Below are 23,857 nucleotides of genomic sequence, written 5' to 3' on the forward strand. Positions count from 1 at the left end.
ACAAGTATTGGTGAGGATGTGGAGAAATTGGAAACCTTGTACCCTCGCACACGGTTGGTTGGCATGCAAAATGGGGCAGTTGCTGCAGAAGACAGTTTGGAGGTTCCTCAAAAAATGAAAACTAGAACTACCGTATGATCCAGCAATTCCACTTCTGGAATTTCATCCAAAAGAATCGAAATCAAGATCTCAAAGAAGTATTAGCACTCCTATTCCTATTAGCACCGCAGCACTATTTACAATAGCCAAGACGTGGAAACAACCTAAATGTTCATTGTCGGATGGATGGGTAAAGAAAATGTGGTGTATACATACAATGGAATATTATTCAGCATTACAAAAGAAGGAAATCCTGTAATATGTGACAACATGGATGAACCTGGAGGACATTAGGCTAAGAGAAATCAGCCAGTCACAGAAGGACAGATACTGCATGATCTCACTTACATGAGGGATCTAAGATAGTCAAATTCATAGAATCCAACTGTGGAATAGTGATTGCCAGGGACTGGGGTGCAGGGAAGAGGGGGTGGGAAGTTGCTATCAATGAGCATAAAGTTTCAGTTATGCAAGATGAACAAGCTTGGGTGATACCAGGAGGCCTGCTGTCTGTGACCACCTCCCATCAACACCATCCTCTGAGCTAGGCTTGCATCACCCCGTGGGCAGAGGCAGTGCAGCAGTGGAAAGGCCAGCTCTCCTGTGTGACACGGGCACATCACATCATCCCACTGAGCCTTGGTTTCCCCATCTGTTAAATGGCAGGGCTTTTGTGAGGCTCCTGCAGACCCCGCATCCATCAGTGTTCACCTGGCATGGCAGTGAGTTGCATTCTGGCTCCCACTTGAGAGACTCCTTCGAGCAGAAACCATGCCTTTTTCTTTCCTTAACCTCTGCACCCACGGCACATCACAAGCTCTCAGAAGCCGCAGGTTAATTGAAATGAACTGAATTTGCTTCCGGTAGCTTCTCAGCTCCGCAGTTTCTTTTCATCATCCTTTGAGGTGTGCGGAAAGAAAGATCAGACAGATCCAGTTTGGAACATCGACTGTCTCCCTTTCGACCTGGGATCTCCGGCGTATTACCTAATTTCCTGAGGCTCAGGGGACCAAACCACACTAGGAATCGCAGGGAAGTGTGTAAGACACCCAGCCCAGAGTCTGGCACACAGTAGGCACACAATAAATGTTAGACTCCTAGCGCCTGCCTGGTGTCCAGAGTCCCCTTGAATAAAGGCGAGTCTTTAACTGGTACAAGATCTGGTTACATAACGGGTCCCTTTCCCAGCCCGGAAGTTGACCGTGCCTCCCAGAGGGGTTTCTTTCCAGTTGGGAAATGCAAATTCTCATTCTTTTTTCAAGTTTTCTGGAGTTAGGGATTAGAACACGGCCAGAAGTATGAATGAGGTGTGAGCCGGGAAGCGAGGGCGAGGGTGGGAGGTTGAGCCGGAGGGGAGGCCCTGGGGTAGATGGGATGAACTATTGCAATGGCTTGGAAATTCAAGCCGATGGACTCCTCTGGGAGGGTTGTGTTCCATAGAAAATGACTTTTTGAAATGGCTCGTAGACGACCAGTTTCTAAAGCCCTTTCCTCTCTCTCCACAGACAGCTAGTTACGACTGCATGTGTCGGTCCCACTGCTTCCCCCTCCACCCCACAGATGCCGTGCCCCAGTCTCCTATAGAACCTGCACGATTCTGGGGTTCTGCACTTGCTTTAGAGACTTTGTCCGTCTTCCTGTTTAATGCCCGGGTTCCTCCCACAACACCTCTGACAGGTGGTCATCAGGCCTCTCCTTGCTTACCTCCAGGGATGGGGAACTCACTGCTCAAGAGACCGCCCAGCCCACCCTTGAACACATCAATCAGACAGTTCTTTCTAGTGACGAGCTGACATCTGATGCATCACAGCTGCTGCCCTTGGTCCTTGTCTGGCTCAGGGCCAAGGAAAACAAGCCCAACCCCACCCACATCCAGGCCCCTCCCCCCAGAGCACCCGCTCCTCTGGACTAAACATTAGCAAATATGAGTAGGGTCCAGTCACGTTTATCCAACGTAGTTTGAGCACCTGCTGCATACCAGGCCCTGAATAAGACCCAGCCTCTGGTATGACATGTCACAAGCCTCACACCAGCATAAGCACCTGCCCAGAGCTGGTAGGACTCCGGTGATGACAGGGCAGCGGTGGCGGCCATTCACTGGCTGCAGGACACCCCCAACACCATGCCGCATGCTGTGTTCCCCCAGCATGGTTTCCTGCCCCTTTGTGAGTGGGATCCCTGCTCCGGAGGCTGATTCCAGGCCTTCACCTAAAGACTGGAGGAAAGAGATATAGTTATTCATGAGCTCTGGGTGAAAAAAAGAATGCAAGAGTCAGTCCAAAGCACTCCTCCCTTGCTTCCCAAGTGTAATGAGATCGCTGCTAAATTTACAATCTAGACATTCGCCTCAGTCTGATGAAAGTGATGGGCAAACAGATGGTTTAGTTAAAGCCAAAGGATGCTCCGGTCTCCTTCAGGAATTCAGGATATAGAATGAAATTTAGGAAGAGAGAGGAGGAAAGAGGGAAGGTGGGAGGGAAGGAGGAAGGAAGGGAGGAGGGTAGAAGGAAGAAAGGGAGGGAGGGAGGAAGGAAGCATTTCAAAGATCTGAAAGGTCTGGTCCTGAGTCCCAGGGAGCATAACTGAGCATTGGGAAGGAGCAAAGTTTTTGGAGCCCCTGCTTGGGTTCTAATCCCAACTATTCCACTACCAGCTGGTGACAGTAGTGGCCTCCTCTGGTGCCCCATCACATCATCCCAAGGCCCACTCTGACTTCAGCCCAGCTATGATGACAGTCCCACGAGAGCACAGAGGCAGGTTGCCATTTCCCCCCACCTCCAGCACACTCAGGCCTTCTCCGCGGCCAGGATGCCACTCAGCTCGTCTGCAGTGCCATGTGGACATATGGGAGTTAATGCCCCTGGGGGCAGCCTCCACCATGCGACAGTTCTGGGAGATGGTCCATGGGCTGCTCAGATGCCCAGCGGAATTGACCCCTTTTGTCCGTAGAAGCCTCCTTCCTCAAGACATGCCTCGTGCAACCTCTTCCTTCCATGCCTCACACTCCCCACCCCTCACGCCTGCTTTCTGCAACCATCATTTGTGTCAACTTGCTGCACCCAATCCTTGTCTCAGGCTCTGCTCTCAGGGATCCCAGTTCTCCTGAATGTGGGCAAGTTTCTCCTCTCTTCTCACCAGCAAAATGGGAACACTAACAGAGGGTGGTTATAGGAGTGTTAAACAAGTAAAGGCACAGGAAGCATGTAGAACTGTGGCTGGCATAGAGTAACCTTCAGCAAGTAATACCCATTATTATTTCAGTATTGGCCTTGATGGTGATGATAGCTGAAGAAGAACCTCACGAAGTGATATAGATCCAAATGGAAGAAGGTGAGAAGGCTGGCTGAACCTAACACGTTGGTATTCATCCCGCAATCCCACCCTCTAGGAATGAACCATCCCAGGGAAGGGGGAGGAGCAAGTGCAGCTGGTAAATTTCCATCTTCCCCGCCGTCAAACAGTTGTTCTTGCAAAATAATCGGAAGATGTTGCCCTTTTATATTTTAACAAACAAAATTTAGCAAGACGCGCTGAAACCCTTTTTTTCAGAATATTTTCAAACAGGAATATTTTTTAAATTGTTCACAAAAATTTTTTTAATGTGCAGATTTGAGAGTTTGAATTGATTGGTGGTCTGTGTCCGTCACTTTGGTTTCCAAGCCACACGGTGATAGAAGCATTTCCAAACATCTTTTTTCATAGAATACCTTCTATCAAAAGGTTGCTTTGTTCTCTCTCTTGTTAAAATGTCACCTTACCTTGAAGAGATAGATTGCTTATACCTTAACTTTTAAGACCTCTGCTAGGCAGCTTTCTGTCACGGTCACTGGAGCTGACAACAGGCTTGTGCCTGGAGCGAGTGGCAGGTCTGCTGCTCTGTCTTTGTGCTGCCTCTCTTCATTTTATCTTTAATCTGTGGTTTCTTTGGAGGATTCTTTATCAGCCTCCTGTACATTTGTCACGGTTGATTCCATTAAAACTGAAAACTATCATTCTCAAATCCGCTAACCAGTAAATTGCATACATACCTTCAATATATCATTCTACGCTGAAAGCAAAGAAAGAAAAAGGGCTGGCAGCTCCTGTGCACGGTGGAGCCCCCATACCCGCCTCATGTGGGCCATGTGAAGACTCCAGGGTTGGTCCATAATGAAACGTTGTAAAAGTATAAACATGAGTTCCAATATCTTTTACTTCCCCCCTTCTGAAATCCCCCCTGTGGATCCTACTGCTGTCAGTAATAAAAAGAAACCAAACCGGAGTTAAAAACCCAATGATTTCCTCCTCTTAAATACCAATAGCAGTTGAAAATCAGTGCTTCGATGAAACCTCCTATTTTTAGAAACACCGAGACCTGCACCGTGCTGAGTTCCGTGCTGTCCCCAACACGTGACTGCAAAGGGCCATCACCCTAGGCTCCCACCAAAATCCCTCGGCCTGCCTTGTCCCAGGGCCCCTCCGGGTCACGAGAGCAAGTCTCCAGGTTGCTCTGTGCTTTGCTCTAGCACGAGGTGATAAATGCTAATGGAGGTGATCACATGTGGTAGCTGCTGTAACAAAGAACCACAAATCAGGTGGCTTGAGGACAGCAGAAATGTATTCTCTCCCAGATCTGGAGGCCAGAAATCAAGGTGTCGGTAGGACCTGCTTTCTCTCCCAGCTTCTGGTGTTGCCGGCAATCCTTGGCTTAAAAGCCGCCTCGCTCCAGTCCCTGCCTCTGTCATCACGGGGCCGTCTTCCCTGTGCGTGTCTGTCTCTCTGTCGCTTCCCCTCTTCTTATAAGGAAAAGAATCATACTGGATTAAGGGCCCACCCTCCTCCAGGATGACCTCATCTTAACTGACATCGAAATGACACCTGCAAAGACCCCATTTCCAAATAAATTCACATTCCCAGATACAGGTTAGGACTTAAACATATGTTTACGAGATCACAATACATTATAGTGTTTTGTACCCATTGTCAGGTTAAGGTAAAAGGAAGATAAAAGGAGGAAGGGCCAGGAGGTACTGTACCAAGTACCTTCTGTAATAGTTAACGGACTTCTAGTACTTTCAGCTCATTTAGAGTCAGCCCTGTTCTAAGGACTTCGTGACTGCTGACATTTAATACTACTGGCAGCCCCAATGCTGTTATGCTCATTTTATAGATGAGAAAACTAAGGCACCGAAGCATTAAGTAACTGGCTTGGCATCAGACTAGGTGAAGAGTGGTGATGTCGGGATGGAGACCCAGGCAGTGTGGCCCCAGAGTTGGGGCTCTTAAGCACCTCCCCACCGTTACACGACCCATCACAGGTGTGCTGAACTGTCAGGTGTCAGTGCACCAGATCATCACACTGACCCCTCTGGAGCCCGAGGAAACGGGTGCGCGAGGCTCCGGAGGCCTGCAGGCCCCACAGCTGATGGGCGGCAGATCCGGGGTGGAAGCCAGTTCAGCCCATCTGCACGGCCTGTCCCTTTCCTCTTCGTCACACACCTCTTCCCATTTTTACTCAGGGTGCGGCATTTTGCAGGTATTTCAGGGCCTGAATCACGCTGCCCTTAACCTTCAGCTCTTTCTCCGAGTTTGCCAGGCTCGGGCACCACTTCCAGACTGCGCATCATTGATCTGGGAAACTTCAGGGCTGTGAGTTGGACCTGGTCAAGAACACCTGTTTTTCTTTATTTCGTGTTGCGGTGTGAAGCGTGGGCGGGCAGAATGTGGGCTCAGCCCTCTGCGACAGTGCGGACAGGAGCTCGCAGGGTCCCGTAGCCTCCAGCTCATCACCCCCGTCCCCCATCGCCATGCTGCCCACTTCCAAATCCCCGAGGCCATCCAGGCTCCAGCCACAAAAAATGTCTCCCAGACCCGTCCCTTGGAGGCTCCTGGCCTGTGTTGTCCACGTGGGTCCCGCTAACACGTGACATATGAGCCAAACACCCCTCCAGATGTGTGCCCACTACCCAGTCCTCACACCCCTGAGAGGCTGGCACGAGGGTCATCACTGTGTTAGAGGTGAGGACGGGACCCAGAGAGGCTGAGTGATTCTTCCATGGGTACCCAGCCAGGACCCGACATCTAGGGCCGTGTGCTTGAACACCAGGCTGGCAGCTGCACAGCCTGAGTTTGCAGCCCCCCTCCCTTCCAAACCTGCCCTCCTAGACCCCAGGCAGCACTGGACAGATGTACCCCACATTTGCCCTTATTAGGTTTTGCATGATGCTGGTTTCACTCGTGCCCGCTGGCCTCCCAGTGGGTTACTTGTCCCTGAAAGGTGGCACTGATGGGCATCTGCAGTGAACCAGGCTCCAGGCTGGTGCCCTGCCTACGCTCCCCCAGGTGGATGTCATAGTGACCTGGAGACACAGGTGGCCTCAGCCCTACCTTACAGATGAGACCTAAGGCTTGAGAGGTCAGATGCTTTTCCCATGTCATACAGAAAGTGAGTGGTGGTGGTGGGGTTGAACCTACAGCTATCTAATTTCGATGGCTCTGCATTTGTTTCCCTTTGTTGCTGTAAAAAATAACCACAAACTTAGTGGCTTAAAACATAAATTTATTATCCTACAGTTCTGGAAGTCAAAACTCCAAAATAGGACTCAATGGGCTAAAATCAAGGTGCCAGCAGGGCTGTGTTCCTTTCCGGAGGCTCTAGGGGAGAATCATTCCTGTCCTTTTCCAGCTTGTAGAGGCCACTTGCATTCCTTGGCTCACAGCCCCTTCCTCCTTCGTCAAAGTGCGTCCCTCCTCCAACCTCTGTTTCCATGGTCACTTCTCTTTCTCTCTCACTCTGACCCTCCTGCCTCCCTCTTATAAGGACCCTTGTGATGACATTGGACCCACCCAGATAATCCAGGGTAACCTCCCCATCTCAAGGTCCTTAACCTAATCACATCTGCAAAGTCCCTTTGGCCATGAAAGCTAACATATTCACAGGTCCTGGGGATTAGAACATGGACTGATTTGGGGGGTCATTATTCTGCCTACCTCAGACTTTTTCTGCTCTTCAAAGTGCTTCCTAAAAGACAAAATAACCTTTTGTCTGGTGATGTTTGCCTCCTCTCTCTGCTCAATGCCGTCCATGAGATTCCCCCTCTAGGCCCCCAGGATGTTCTGGATTCACTGCCTCTGTGATACGTGCCATATAAAGTTAGAATCACACTTCTTGATGTACTTCTGCAGGTTGTTAGTAGGTACCCCAGCAAATACATTTGGGAAAAGTGGAACCAAACAAAACTAAATGGGTGTCTTTCCTGCAGGACTTATCAGAACCTTTACTATTCTAATGTGAAGTTTGAACCACCAAGAGACAGAGTGCTCATGCAATGACACTAAACTTCTCTGATCAAGGAATCTGGTTTCCATGGAGCCTCTCTTGGGATTAGAATTCCACAAAAGCTTGTTAGGAAATGTGATGTGATGGGGACACCATCTCGCCGGTGCAGGGTCTGCGGCTTTTGTTTAGCACAGTGCCTGAAGCCTAGTAGATGCTCAGTAAGTTCGTGCTGAGAATTGGCTCTGAATGGCCTGTGACTTCCATCAACCAGGCCTGAGACCCTCCCTTTAAAAGGCCAGTGCTGTCCCCCGCAAGGGCTCTGTGTTCTGTAGAACTGATCAGAGTCGATGATATGCCTGGGGTACCTGAAACTCAGTTATCTGCCCATCAGCAGAGCCAGGCAAAGCCAAACCACCCCCCCCACCCCCGCAAGACATCCTGGACTGCGGTCAATGGCCCGGCCATAGACCTGCTGGCCTTGAGGCTGAGGCAGAGGAGGATTCAAAGCCATGTCCCCCCCTTGACCACAGGCCCGTGGCCTCCAGGGAAAAGAGGACATTAGAATTTACCTAAGGAAGCCACTCACCCCCTTCCTGCCCCAAAGGACTCTGTGTCCAGCCAGGCGCCATGGGCAGGTTTTGAGCAAAGCAAGCTTTTCTTAGTATTGGTGGACATCTATGGGGGTCTCCCACCTGGGAGGGACCTCTGAGCCCCTGTGCCAGGCCACAAGGCTCTCTGAGGCCCCCGCTTGACACACTCTTTTAGCAACTTTCAAATATCCAATACAGTATTATCAACTATAGTCACCGTACTGTCCATGACATCCCCAGGACTTATGTATTTTCTAACTGGAAGTTTGTACCTTTTGACCACCTTCCCCCATTTCACTCACCTACCACCTCCTTCCTCTGATGACCACCGATCTGTTGTCTGTGTCTATGAGCTTGGTTTGGGGTGGGGAGAGTTAGATTCCACACATAACTGAGATCACACAGTATTCGTCTTTCTCCGTCTGACCTATTTCACTCAGCATAATGCCCTCAAGGTCCATCCATGTTGTTGCAAGTGGCAGGATTTCCTTCTTTTTAAAGGCTGAATAATATTCCATTGTGTGTGTGTGTGTGTGTGTGTGTGTGTGTTTATATATATATACCATATTTTCTGTATCCATTCATCCATCAATGGACACTTGGGTTGTTTCATGTCTTGGCTGTTTTAAATAATGCTTGGAGACATTTTTGATTGTCACACTGAGGGGGTGCTTCTGGCATCTAGTGGGTAAGAGGGCAGGGGATGCTGCTAAACGCCTTACAATGCACAGGACTGCTCCCATCACAGAGAGTTCTCTGGCCCCAGATGTCAGAAGTGCCAAGGTGGAGAAATGCTGCTTTCAGGGAAGGCAGTGGGTTTGCCAGCTGGGTTGGTTCAGCTCAGATCAACAAGCACGAACTTGGCCCCTGCCCTCCACCGGGCACCAGGAACTGGGCTTCAAGGTGCTCACAGCAGGTGGAAAGGAGGTGCCGATGACAGTGTGGGGACAAAGCACCGAGGTGGGAAAGCACAGAGGGCTGTGAGAGCCTAGGCTCTGGCATCGGAAGGGAGGAGAAGTTAGCCTGGCAAGGAAAGGCAGGAAGGACATTCCCGGCAGAGGGAAGGGCATGGCCAAGTGCAGAGAACCAAGAAAGCACAGCGTGTGTAGGAAAGATGAGGTGCATGTTTGCACATCCAAGAGAGATGCATGCAAAGATGGGGGCAGCAGGAGAGAAGTTGAAGGAGAGCCATGGGCTGGGCCATGGAGCCTGAGCTTCACTCTGTGCAGAGTGTAGAGGCCAGGGGGCCTTTTAGAATCAAGTGCACTGGTGAGATGGGTGCTGATGCTGCAGCGTGCAAAGGGGGTTATGGTCAGAGCTCCACAGGGCACGAGAAGACTGGACCCAGGAGAGCAGTTATGGACTACTGGGATAGTTCAGGATAAGGTGTGAGAACCAAAGCAGCTTGGCACTTCCAAAGTTGGAAATAGAGTGAAGCTGACTGATGATTTTGCCCTGTCAAGTATTTAGTTGTTGCAGGTTGGCTTCTTCAGGAAACAGAGGCTGAGAAGGAGTTAGGAGTACAGACGTTTCCCTGGGGAGTAACAGCTGGGCAGGGAAAGGGCGCAGCAGGATTGAGCAGGGGGAGGGTCAGACCACAAGGCCACCTGGCAAGGTCTCTGCCAGCCCCGGAGGGAGCCCCGGAACAGCACTTGTGCATTACATGAGTCCCTGCTGGGCAAGGATGGCTGCGCCCTTGTACCACAGCCATGCTCAGTCGTGGGCTGGAACCACTATGAGAATAGCATTTCCTGGGCTTCAAAGATGAGACGGATGCCCATGAAGCTAAGAGCTGGAGGCTGTCAACGAACCAACCTCCTCACAGTCCAGAAGCCAAGTCCTTTCCTGAAGGGAGCCTGAATGGCGCATCTTCATGCCTGCCAGGCCAGTCGCATGAGATACGCTTCATCACCCATTCAGGGGAACCACAGAAGAAGGGGTGTGGGACAAGTAGAAGCAAACTTTTTATGAACACAAATACAACAGGAAAGTTAAATGGATGCTTTAAATGAAGAAGGAGAGCAGAACTTTTAAGAGGAAGAAGAGAGATTTTTGCTCCAGGAAACTCTAAAAGTTGAACACTGAATTTAGCTGAGAGCTTCCTGGCAGCCAAGGTGAAAAGGGAATAAAAAAAGTTCTAAAGTTCTCCTTATTTTATATGGAAAGCATGTATGTCAGGGAGGAGAGATAAATATTTTCTTGCCCTAATACTCTAGGACTACTTTATCACATGAATGTTGCATTTTTGAACTTTGAGAAATACTATGGTTTAGTGCATACTGCAGAAACATTACTCATTCAGCTGTTTCTTCCACTTACCCTTAATAAATGCTAGGAAAAATATTAAATTACAGCTTACAAAAGAGACATTCTGAGACAGTTTTTAATATACTCCTGGAAATAATATACCAGAGCCTTCATGGGCTTGCTTCTTGGAGAATCTGGAGAAATTTAACAGCTTCTTTTTTTTTTTCCTACCTAAGAAGAGCAAGTTCACATGGCCTGTGACGCAGAGCAGTGTTTTTAGGGATGACGCCCACTGTGTCTGGAATGGAATGTCCACAGGAGCCGTCACCGTAGCCACCATCCCTGTAGGAGGATGAATATCTAAGTGCTGAATATTTAAATCCATGTTCTAAAAGCGTCTCCCCTGATCTGATTATTGTGATCTCAGGGGTCTAATCAGACAGCCCACATTTGTGCATATGTCCATGGAGGTTTTCACAATTAAGGGCTTGGCAAAAAAAAAAAAAAAAAAAAATGACAGGTTCACTGAAGCTGGACATTTGCAATGTTCAGCCTGGGAAAGGCCTGAATCACATGGGTGAGCTTGAATCCTGGGAAGGTTAGCTCTTTGAGAATATTCCAACCCAGGTTTCTGTGTTTCAGAGGGGCTTGTGGAAAGAACCCTGGAGGTCATTTAGTTCAATCCTCCTTCTGAAGATAGAATCGACCCCTGGGCATCCTGAGCAAGTGGCAATCTGACCTCTGTCTGGATGTCTCCTATGAGGACGAGCACACAGGGCCGGGCAAACAGGAGGTGCTCAGTTATATTCATGGAACCAGGGTTTAGCATATGTCACATCACCCAATCATTACAGGAGCCATGTGAGGCACGGGGCACTGCCCATCTACCCAGTGGTAGAGACGGGATTTGAACCCTGGGCATGCTCTGCTTTGCTGTGGGGTCGATCAGGAGAGCCTGGTTCTCTCTTGGCTCTTCTCCTGGCCAACTCAGTGACCTTGGGCAAGTCATTGCATCTCTCAGGGCCTCTGTTTTCCAACGTTTAAACAAAGGCTTGGCACTCCATGGTTTCAAAGATCCCTGCCAGCTGCATCCCTGACAAGGAGTGTGCCTTGGATGGACCAACCATCCCTGTGGGACCCAGCATCCGACACAGCGGACATCCTAACCCCACTGAAATCTGTGCTTGTCCCTGTTGGCAGCCTTCCAGACATTCCTGGGCAAAGAGGACGTCTCCCGAGAGGTGGAGGAGGTCCTGGCGGAGAGCCGCGAGCAGAGGAACAGCCGCCTGGTGTCCGTGCTGGAGCTGCTCAGGAGTCCCTCCGTCCGCTGGCAGGTCATCACTGTGGTCATCACCATGGCCTGTTACCAGCTCTGTGGCCTCAATGCGGTGAGCGCTCCTGCACAAGCGGAGGAACCAGAGGGAGGCATGGGAGAGGGGCGGTTCAGGGCCTGGACGCCCAAGTTCCAACCCCAGCTCGGTGCCATTGGGCAACCACATAACCTGATCTTCAGTTTCCACATCTGTAAAATGGGATAACGTAATACGGAAAGAAATAATCCATGCAAGGTGTTCAATAAAGCAGCTAGCCCAGAATTACCCCTTAATAAAGGCTGCCTATCAGTATAATTACTTATCCTTAGAAATACTTAAAAGTCATATTTCTTAATAAAATGGGTATTAGGAAGTCATAAGTGAGCAACACTGAGATGATTTAAATAAAAGTACCCTCGGCTGGGCTGGCTTCGGTGCACAACTTGGCCTGAGAAAACCTCAAGGCTTTAAAGAAAAGGTTTCTTGGGGCCTGAGTTGATGTGGGCAGGGGAACCGGAGGAGGGAGTCTTCCATGGGGTTCCCTAACCCTCTGATGGACAAAGCCACCCCTTCTCTCTTGGGGGCTCCAGAAGGTAGAATTCAGGAATTTGAGGCCTAGGAGGCAGACTTAGGATTATTATTATTATTGTCCCTTCTGGAAAAGAGTGGGTTGCCTCCAGGGGTGGTGAGTTCCCCATTCATGAAAGTGTGCAAGCCAGCTGGCCAGCCACTTGGCAGGGATACATAGAGGAGATTCTTGTACCGAAGCATCCAAACTACCTCTGAGGCCACTTACGTAGCTCAGGACAAGTGTGGCTAGGCCTAGACGGAGGGAGAAGGGAACTTCTGAAGAGGTCTGGGTAAAATAGCTGCCCTGTGTGTATGAGCCTGGCATACAAAAGTCAGCAGGGAGGGTGTTTGTGGGTATGTAGGGGAGGTGACCTGATAGGGAAGTAGTTCCTGTCCGAAGAGGGAAGATGACAGCACAGGAAGTTACAACCACAAGGCTCTGCCTCATTTCATCAACTCTTAATTCTTTTTTTGGAAACATTGGGATGAAATGAAATCATCTCCCTACTTATTTGTTTAACCTTGGTCTGGTCAGCAGAATGAGGGAGCACCTGGGTTAACAGCGTGACCTTGGATTAGTCCTGTCGTTTCCTCCTCTATGTAAGACCAAGGTCATGCTAGACAGTCTCAAATGCACCCTGCCTGTTCTGAGAAAGCAGAGAGAGAATGTATCCACTCTTTAAAGTTAGCATGTGGAGTCATAAAACCACATATGGAATCTGTATTTAACGAGGCATTTAGATTGAGAACCATGACATTTCTAAACAGAATTCTCTCCTCCGCTGGGACATAATTTTCCAATTTGCATACCCTGTATAACTTTATAAATTCCCCTCGGGTGCATCTATAAGCCCCACTGCATAAGCATAGATGGAAAAAAAAGTCTCTCCGCTCCCAGAGCCAGCAGTGCTGAGATCTCAGCCACTCTCCTCGCATTGACTGCGTTCCATCTCTTTTCTTATCGTTGTGAGAACATTTAGCATGAGACCTTCCCTCTTAACAAACGTCCAAGTGCACAACACAGTATTGTTAACTCTAGGCACCGTATTGTGCAGATCTCTAGAATTTGTTCATCTTGCTTTACTGAAACCTTACACCTGTTGATTAGCAACACCGAGTTTTCCTTCTACCAGCCCCTGGCAACCGCAGTTCGACTCTCTGCTTCTATGAGTTTGACTATTTTAGATACCTCCTATCAGTGGAATCGTGCAGTATTTGTCCTCTGTGACTGGCTTATTTCACTTAGCATAATGTCCTCCAGATTCAGCCACGGTGTCACAAAATGCAAGATTTCTTTCTTTTTTTAAGGCTGATTAATATTGCATTAAATGTATATACTACACTTTCTATATCCACCCATCCGTCAACAAACATTAAGGTGATTTCCATATCTTGGCAATTGTGACTATTGCTGCATTGAACATAGGAGTGCTAATATCTCTTCAAGATCCTGCTTTCAACTCTTTGGGATAAAAACCCAAGAGTGGAGTTGCTGGATCATATGGTAACTCTGTTTTTAGTTTTTTGAGGAACCGCCATACTGTTTTCCATTGTGGCTGCACCAATTGACATTCCCACCAAGAGTGCACTAGACTAGGCTCCCAAGTTCTCCAGGTCCTCACCAGCACTTGGTAGTAGTAGTAGTAGAAGTAGTAGTCATCCTAACAGGCATGAGGTGATCTCTTGTTGTTTTGATTTGCATTTCTCTGGTGATTAATGGTGTTGAGACTCTTTTCATATGCCTGTTGGCTATTTGTATGTTTTCTTTGGAGAAATGTCTATTCAAGTCCTTTGTCCACTTGTTAACAGGGTTTTTTAGAAGCTTTGGGGGGGTGGATTTTGTTATTGTCATTTTGCTTTATTTTTATTTTTTTGCTATCGAAATGTAGGAGTTCCTTATATATTTTGGATATTAGCCCCTTATCGGGTATATATGGTTTGCTAGTATTTTCTCCCATTCTGTAGGTTGCCTTTGTGTGCTGTTGATGATCTCCTTTGCTGTGCAGAAGCTTTTTAGTTTGATGTAGTCTCACTTGTCTAATTTTGCTTTGGGTGTCATGCTCAAAAAATCATTGCCAAGATCAATGTTATGAAGTTTTCCCCCTATGTTTTCTTCTAGAAGTTTTACAGTTCCAGGTCTTATGTTTAAGTCTTTAATCCATTTTGAGTGAAGATAAGGGTCCAATTTCATTCTTTTGTATGTGGATATCCAGTTTTTCCAACACCATTTGTCAAAAAGATTATCCTTTCCCCACTGAATATTCTCGGCACCCTTGTCGATCAGTTGACTGTATATGCATAGGTATATTTCTGGGTTCTCTCTTCCGTTTCATTAGTCCGTATGTCTGTCTTTATGCCAGTACCATACTGTCTTAATTACTGTGGCTTTATAACATATTTTGAAATAAGGAAGTGTGATGCCTCTAGTTCTGTTTTTTTCTCAAGATTGTTTTGGTTATTCATGGTCTTCTGTGGTTCCATATAAACTATAGGATTATTTTTTTCTATTTCTGTAAAATATGCCATTGGGATTTTGATAGGGATTGCATTGAATCTGTAGATTGCTTTGGGTAGTATGGACATTTTAACTAATATATATTGTCTTCTGATACGTGAACATGGAAGATCTTTCCATTTATTTGTGTCTTCTTTCATTTCTCTCATCAGTGTTTTGTAGTTTTCAATGTAAGAGTCTTTCACCATCATAGTTAACTTTATTCTCAAGTACTTTATTATTTTTGATGTTGTTGAAAATGGGATTGTTTTCTTAATTTCCTTTTTGGATAGTGCCTTGTTAGAGTATAGAAATGCAACTGATTTTTTTTTTTTACATTAAATAAAATTTTTATTGCAGACAAATGAATAGTAAATAACTGTGAGAGTTACTATCTAGTACAGATTTATTCCAAAGCACTACTGAAGGATACAACACTCCCCCAATCCCATGGGGTAATGTTAATCATAAATGCTGCATTCTCTATATTATCAAGATTCAGATGGAGCAAGAAAAAAATTATTCAATGCTAGGTTGGAGCAAAAACAGAGTCTTGGCAAAATAACACTTTAAGCTTTTACTTGTCTACAGGAAAATATTCAGATTGCAAAAAACCTCTGTCTGTAAGAAAAGACCAAACTGGACAAGAATATTTTAGGCACCTTGAGATGGGGAGAAGGGCAAGAGGCTATATTATTATAATAAGAGAGCCACCATATTTATGAAGGATAGGGTTTAACCCGTGATATCACCATATTTGTGGTATATCCTAAAATCACTGATTGTTATGATTTAGCACCCATTTTCAGAAGGGGAAGCTAAGGCTTATAGATGTTAAGAGTTTTGTCCAATTTCTCCATCACATGTCAAGGCACTTTAAAGAATGGTTGTCCTGAATCCTTCAGCCAGTGGCTAAAATGACCCAGATTATAGAATGCAACTGATTTTTGTATGTTGATTTTGTATCCTAAAACTTTACCGAATTTGTTTATTAGTTCTAACATTCTGTATGTGTAAGTGTGTGTGTGGTATCTTAGGGTTTTCTACACATAACAACATGTCATTTGCAAACAGTGATAATTTACTTCTTCCTTTCTGACTTGGATGCATTTTCTGTCTTTTTCTTGCCTAATTTCTCTGGCTAGGACTTCCAGTACTATGTTGAATAAAAGTGGCAAGAGTGGGCATCCTTCTAAGACCTTCCTGACCTTAGAAGAAAAGCTTTCAGTTTTTCATCGTTGAGTATGATGTTAGCTGTGGGCTTATCATGTATGTGCCCTTTATTTTTTTGTTTTGTTTTGTTTTGGGGGCGGGTTGTTTGTTTTGCTTTTTTTTTTGTTTTTAACAAAAAGGGTATATTAAACCCAACTATATCAACAATTATATGAAATGTAAATGGGAAATAATACTCCAAGTAAAAGACAGAGATTATTGGCATGCATCTGAAAGCAAAACTCAAGTATATCCTATTTACAAGAGAAAAACATTTAAACATAAAGATACAATTTGAAAGTAAAAAATGGAGAAAAGGTACACCATGCAAACAGTAAACATGAGAATTCTTGTGTGTCTAAAATAATATAAAACAACTATATGCCCTTTATTACATTGAGGTAATTTCCTTCTATTCTTAGTTTGTTGAGGATTATTTTTAATCTTTAAATCAGGAGTAATACTTCCGGCTTGGCATGGAACCTGACATGGCCTGGAGTAAAGAGCTCTGGGCCAAGATCCAGAGGCCTGGCTTTCTGTCTCACTGTGACCACAAACCTGCAGTTTTAAACCAGGCCAGTTGCTTTCCCTTGCCCAGCCTCTGTCTGCTCAGCTGTAATAATAATCAAGCACACACTTACTTAGCACTTAATATGAGCCAAGAGCTGTCTCCATGGTAGCCCTGTGAGCTAGGCATGACTGTTAGGCACAGAGACATTGAGATAGTTTCCCTAGGTCACACAGCTAGGAATGGTGGAAAGGGGATTTGAGCCCCAGCCATTTGGCTACAAGGTCTGGGTGCTTAAGCCCTGAGCAGGAAGGATCCCCAGGGCCCCCTCAGAGCATCCCCAAATGTGTCACGGGGCTGTGTCCCCAGGTCATCCCTAGGAAGCCAAGGGGACAAGTCTTACTTCCGTCTTACATACAAAAGGATAAACACTGGTTAGCAGCAAATCCCAGCCTCAGAGCCCAACTGTCCTGTGCTTCAGTCCAATCTCTCTCCCTGCACCTGCTACCTTTTAATCCAAATAATTCATGACACCAAGGAAGAGAGCTATCTAACACAGATGAAAAACTTTAAATGCCCTTTAAGACTTGCTCTGTTCCCTTAGTTTTACCAGAAATTATTTGGGGGTGGGAGTACATGGTCCATACATTAAGACAGTTGTAAATACTGCTACACATCTCCATTCATCACTTTATTCTGGCTCCAAATGTCCTTCAGGGTAGGTGGCACCGTCCCCATTTTCTAGATGAAGAAACTGAGGCTTACAGAGGGTCAAGGACTTGCTCAAGGTCACAGTGGGTGATGCCTGTGCTGTCAAACTCACATGTCCTGGCACCAGGGGCCCTGCCAGTTTGGCCAGCCCATCTCTAAGACCTTATACCTTGCACTAAACCAGCCTTTCTCAGCCTCAGCTCTATGCACATTTGGGGCTGGAAAATTCATTGCCACGAGGACTGCACTGTACACTGTAGGATGTTTTGCAGCTTACCCGGCCTCTACCCACTAGATGACAGCAGATATAACAATAAAAAATTTCTCCAGACGTTGCCCAACATCTGCTGGGGACAAAATTGCCCCCAGTTGAGAACCACTGTCCTAAACAAGCATTACGTATTGTTCAGTACTTTTTGGCTAAAGAGTCAATGAATGTTTTTCACATACTAGAAAATCAAGTGAAAGTTGAATTTAACATTTAGTTATTTCTAAATTCCTTTTCAGTGTCATATTGTTTTTTTTCCCCTCCTTCTCACAATAGCTTTCAAGTTCTTTTCTCTAAAATTAGACTTGTCACTTAAAATTACTTATTTTATGAAGCTGCCTTCCTCCTGAGGAATTTGTCTTTTGCACAAAAAACAGGCTTTTGTGCAAATATTTAGTCTCTCTGACACTGCTCCCCTCCCCCCAACCATCCTCGAGGATGGAGGCCCTTCCCACGGTGCCTGTGTCTCCAGCAGCCCTTGGCATATGGGAGGCAGCTGAGTGTTTAGGAAGGCAAAGAGTATGGGGTGAGAACAAGGGCAAGGAGGGCACTGTTTCTACCAAGTGCTTGGGTTGATGAAAATTGGACCAACTGCCAAACCTGGTGCAAGGAAGCCATAGTTTTCTTGAACCTTCTGGAATCTTCTAGAAGGTCAAGGATGATGATGATGGTACTCTTATCTACCTTGGGTTGCCCTTCCTTCTTCTGTATTCCTCTCTTCTTGAACAGAGGAGGCCAATCATACCAACTTCTCCAGACTTCAGTTTCCTTTTATGGAAAATGGAGATGATATACTCATTTTTTTTCAGAGTTGCCCTGAGGATTATATGAAATTGTGTACGTGGACTATCTCTGATGGTAACTGCTGAGCTTCTGTTAGGTCTGCCTTCCTCCTGGCTGGTATCAGCAAAACCTTTTCTAGCATTGTTTACTTCTCTCTCGATGTCACACATTTTCAAACTTAACTGCTTCCGATACGCACTGTGGCTGGGAAGCAAGACACCCAAGCTTGTTAGAAATAAATGTAAAACAAGAGTGGAGCGGCTCAGAGTGCAAGCTGGAAATAAGCCACATGGGCCTGGTGACATCTGTTCTAGATGCTCAGAGGTCTTTTACTGCCACCATATTTGTCCACTTGGTGGGGGCCCAAGCATCACAGGGCTCCCAGGGAGCTGGTGTACCCCTCGAACTCTTTACCTGTGTGATTGTTGTGTAACACTTCCCTCCCTGCTAGACTAGATCTGGGAGGGCAAGGATGGGCATGTAACACCCGTGCCTAGCAGAGCACCAGACGTCCCACACCCCTGATAAACAGTCAAATGGAAGGGAGACAAGGCTGGGAGAACGGAGGGAGGGCAGGAGACAGGAAAGCCTGAGATAGGTTTGTAGCACAGCATGACCCCTTCCTCCTCTGCTGGCCGGGATCCATGTGAAGGTCCATCTCATTTGTCTAAGCATCATTAGGAATTCTGAAGCCCAAATTACGCTCTGCACGAAACTTCTAATCACAAGTTCAGAAGCGTTAGAAACAGCTTTCATTTTGAAGTTTCTTCCTAAATAACTTTCTAACTCAAATTAGAAGAGTGAAATGTTCTGTTACCCTAATAACTGAGACCATCTCACAGGAAGAACTTGCTCTGTTCCCATGGATGAAGAGAATGCTAAATGCGGACCCTCCGTGTGGCCGCCCTAGCATGTGGTCCAGAGCGGAAGTTCTAGGTCAACTGTGTGTGTTCAACTCCCAGCATTGAACTTGCAAGTTAGGGGACGAGTTGCCATAATTGCCCAGTGCCTGTTTCCCCAGCTGTAAAGTGGGGAAACTAAAGCCCAGATGAAGGTCGTGAAGACAGATAAAAGGATGTGTACAAAGCCCCAGCACAGGGCCAGCCGCATAGGTGGTGCTAGATAATTTTAGTTATTATCTTGTTTTAAGAGCCCTGCCATGAGACCAGCGGATGGTGGGTTCCAGCCCACTTCCTCTGACCTCCCAGCTGTGTAACCCTGGGTACCACTTAACCCCTTGACCTCAATCACTGAGATGTAAAATGGGGACATAACTCAAAGGAGACAAGAAAGGTGGTAGCAGTTAGCAAAAGGCTGGGTAGGGTGAGGTTACATTTTTATGTAAGAGGAGGAGAAAACCTAGGTAACCCAGCACTCTTAGAAAAGCTTTTAAAAGCTAAGATTTTCTGACCCCTCTTAACATTTGAGTCCTGACTTTGTATCTTTCTGGATTTCCATGAAGAAAAAGAGTGAGGGGCAGGGAAGGGAGCCGCCCTTCACTGAGCACGGAGAGTGGGGCGCTCCGGGTCCCTCATCCAACTTAATTCTCACACCACTTGAAGGATCTGAGCAGGGCCGGGAGGTTGAGACCCTGTCCGCGTTCTCACCGCCGGGAGTTGTTGCTGGGAGTCAAACCCATCAGGTCCACTCACAGCCTCCCCTATTTCCAAAGCTCACAGAGAGGGGACTTCAGATTTTAATTTGCCCTGACCCTGGCATTCGGCAGTGTTGGGGGCTGTTACAAGCCTGCTCGCCCTGGAGAAGGCCTGGAGTGGATTGTAGGTCCTGTTTTCCCGAGTGAGGTAGGCCACTGCAGCTGGGCCTCAGCTGCTCCCACCCAGAGAGGCGGAGAGAGCCAGCCCATTCCTCTACCTCCATAATCAGGTTGAAGCAAGGCCTGATGAGAGTGAGGGATGACATTGGCTTGGGGCCTTGGATGAAGCAGTGCTGCCGAGGAATAGGGTCTGGGCTTTCGGGAGTTATCAGAAGAGCGAAGCTCCTCCCTCGGTGGTGGTCTTGCTTTTCTGTGCAGCAGACTTCTTTCCCTTGATGCACTCTGTTCCCTCCCAGCCTGTTGTTATCCTTTCCCATGATGCACTCTGTTCCCTCCCAGCCTGTTGTTATCCTTTCCCATGATGCACTCTGTTCCCTCTCACCTCTCAGATTGACTCCACCTGATCTAATACCCACCTCCTTCCATCTCAGGAGGGAATTCAGATGGCCTCTCACCCAGAGGCAGCAGAGGGCAGCAGAAAGGCTGACATCCCAGCTCTGCCACTCATAGCTGTGTAGCCCTCCCCTGGCTGAGCCTCAGTTTCCTCATCTGTTAAATGGGGACAAGATATCTACCCCACTGGTTATGGGGAGGATAAAATTAGGTCATGTAGGTGATAGGTTTGGGGATACAATATATAAACCCCTCCTTCCCCTCTGAAATTCAGAACAGATTAGAGAGATTGACACAGGAATCAGATAGATGAGATCAAAATGTCAGGTCTATTCCAAGTGAAACTAGATTAGAGGGTGTGACTTCAGAAGCTGGGGTTAATTCTGCGTTCCCGGATTTAAGGCGCCAACCCAGTCTCAACAGAAGGAAGCAACCCCAGGCCCACTCCCACAGGGCACCTCCCTCCCTCCCGGCATAGAGCAGAGGGAGTGCAAGCTTCCTACGGAGGCAGGTGCACAGAGAGCCCAGCACAAGCCGGCAGGCAAGTTTCCTCTTTCCAAGGGTACCTGCCTGCCTTATCCTGAACCCTTATGTGGTTCCTCATTTCTTGGGCTGAGAGAGAGGCCTGTTACCCGAATGGGAAAAGGAAATGAAGGGAAAGGAGGTCCTGCCAGACAGTAGGTGAAACATTGGCACAGTTTCTGGGACATAGTGTTTAATAAAAGATCCCCCCTGTCTTCTATACTTCAAAGTAGATGCTGTGCATCACCATTGGTTTGTGGAGACCACCTCTGTGTTTACAACTCTCTCTCTCTCCCTGACCTCTGCTTTCATCCTTTGGTCTTCTCTCTCTGACCTCTGACCTCCCACCCTTTTCCCATATATACAGACCCTTGCCATTACATTTGCAGCTCACCTGGATAATCCAGGGTAACCTCCCCACCTCAAGCCCCTTCACTTAACCACACCTTCAGACCTTTTGCCATGTAATGTAACATATTCACAGGTTCCTGGGATTGGGATGTGGACACCGTTTGGGGGAACCACCGTTCTGCTGACCAATCTTGCAAGCATATGTTAAGTGCATACTCTGTGCCAGGAGCACCCTGTTCTGGGCAAAGGTAATCAGGTGTTTTGTTGCTCCTGATGTTTAGCCAGGGAGATAGGTTAGATGCATCTCTCAGTTGATGGCTGACTACAGTCAAGGCCATGGGTATATGTATGAGTCAGGGAGTAACAGGCTAGAAGAGAATCTCAAGTCAGTAAGCTGGGCTCAGAGCCCAGCCCAGCCGTTGCAGGCAGGAAGCAAACAGGCCTGGCTCTGTCCTGTTCTTGCCTTGTCAGCTGTGTGTGGTCTCGCTGATCTTCAGGCACTGTCCCCTTCACACACGGTTGAGAAATGAAAATAATTTGCATATAATTTGCATGTTACACTTTGTCTCTAGAACACGTCATGAGTCAAGCATGAGGGCTTTAGGGCATTAGAGGCAGGGAGTGAAGGAGGCCCAAATCCTCCCCTGTGCCCTCCTCCCACCCCGCCCCTGCAAAGTCCCCCAGAGGTCCATCCCACAAGGAGGAGGCTAGGCTGAGGCAGATGCAGAGGTGCTTCTGCCCCAGGCACGCACACAACTGTCCCATGTTCTCCTTTACCAAGGAGCAGTCACATCTCCATAGAGAGATGGAAATCTTCCAAAGTGATACCCAGTATTTGTTATGCACCAATTAGAGAAAAGATGCTTTACTTCATCATTTAAAAAACTTTCACAACAACCTTGAAAGACAGAGTACGATTACCTTCTTTCAGAGAACTGAGATTTCGAGACGTGAAATCATTTGCCTCCAGACCCACAGGACACAGAAGCAGTGCTGGGATTGGAATCTCGGCTTGTGGGCCTCTCAGAACTGCTGTTCCTTCCTCTCCACCATGTGCCTCAGTGGCTGAAGTCTGCCAGGCCACCAGGAAAAGCACAGCTGTGTCGGGATGAGGTCAACACAAATTGTAGTCCACGGGAGGGTCCTCCGGGGGACACGCTCCAAACTTCCCGGTGCCTCCGTGTTGGTCGACGCCCTCAGACCAAATAAAACGCAGTGGGAGCAGATACAGAGAGTTACCTTCCTGCTCTGTAAGGTGATGCAGAGAGAGGGAGATGGCTTCGTGGAGCCAGCAAAATGAGGCCGACAGCTTGTGTGATGTACAGGCCTGCCCCATGGCGACAGGACCAGCCCAGCAGGTCCTCCCTGCAGGCCCTGGATGGGGAGAGGGTCCAAAGGGCCAATTTCTGCCTGTCATTGCAGAAATGCATTTAAGTATAAGATGACTGGAGGGCCACTTATAACTGTCCCCGTGAGCCCATAATGTTATGCACCGTGACTCTCTTCACTAACATTTAAACCTGTCAGGGACGCTCCTGGCAGTGTTGCTACAAGGGAGAATTGGAAGCAGGGAAGGAAGGGGGTTGGAAAGGGTGTGAGAAGCCAGGAAGGAGCGCCATGCAGGAGGCCGGAACATAGCTTCCACGGAGAACACATATCACATGGGATCAGAGGCTGGAAGCTTCTGGAACATGAGCAGGTCGGAATGTGGGGTTCAGAGCTGAGGCTGAGAATGATACAAATGTCAGATCCACCTTTGCAGCAGGGCAGCTGGGGGTGGAAAGGGCCCAGAGAGATCGCTGACTGTTGAAAATCCATGAATTTGGGCGAAGATTAAGAAAGGCAGCTAAACTCTTCTGATCCAACCCTGAAGGTGTGCTGGGGAATCAGTTACCTTCAAAAGGAGAAGAGATCATATAAACAAATCCAGTGGAGACTAAGGCTTTTTGGAATTATTTTAGCTTCTGTCAGAGCCCTAAGAGCTTTAGGAATTAATGAATTTATCAGGAGCTACTTCTGTACTCTATGGACATGACAGCAAAGATAGAGTCTAAAATTCTAATTTATCAGCTCATTCAAATGAGAGGCAGACACAAGCAGGAGAGTCTTTGTTTTACGTGAATATTTTTTAAAATAATATTTTATTTTATTTATTTTTGGCTGTGTTACGTCTTCGCTGCTACAAGCCGTTGCTGCACACAGGCTTTCTCTAGTTGCGGCGAGTGGGGACTACTATTCATTGTGGTGCGCAGGCTTATTGCGGTGGCTTCTCTTGTTGCGGAGCACGGGCTGTAGGCCCGCGGGCTTCAGTAATTGCAGCACACAGGCTCAGTAGTTGTGGCTTGCAGGCGCTAGAGCGCAGGCTCAGTAGTTGTTTGGCCTGGGCTTAGCTGCTCCGCAGCATGTGGGATCTTCCCGGACCAGGGCTCGGACCTGTGTCCCCTGCGTTGGCAGGCGGATTCTTAACCACTGCGCCACCAGGGAAGTCCCTGTTTTACGTGAGTATTAAAACCAGTTTTTGCCACCAAGTGCATCAATGCCCACAAGCTCAAAAAAATTCATGCAGTAGTTTTTACTGGAGTCTCTGGGTGTGCCTATAACTTTATGAAGAATTACTGATTTACTAAAAAACAAACTTTTGAATTAAAAAAAATGTGAAGTGAGAGCTGTGAGTTCAGCTTACTGAGGACTATAGCCCAAGAAACAGCCTCTCACATAGCTCTGAGGAACTGCTCCGAAGAGGTAGCGGGGGAGATCAGTATAT

General features: G+C 47.4%; 1 protein-coding gene across 3 annotated transcripts in view; it reads left to right on the plus strand.

Annotated features, from left to right (window-relative positions):
* The window catches only part of SLC2A9 (solute carrier family 2 member 9), a 290,277-nt gene that overhangs the window by 189,707 nt on the left and 76,713 nt on the right, over nt 1-23,857 (plus strand). For all 3 annotated transcript variants that reach the window (XM_082389500.1, XM_082389502.1, XM_082389501.1), the window contains one exon: nt 11,395-11,582. In XM_082389500.1, coding sequence (XP_082245626.1) covers nt 11,395-11,582 — 188 coding nt within the window. The remainder of the gene's footprint in view (nt 1-11,394; nt 11,583-23,857) is intronic.

This window comes from Balaenoptera borealis (genome assembly GCF_965194805.1).
Source record: "Balaenoptera borealis genome assembly, chromosome: 4".
Lineage (NCBI taxonomy): Eukaryota > Metazoa > Chordata > Mammalia > Artiodactyla > Balaenopteridae > Balaenoptera > Balaenoptera borealis.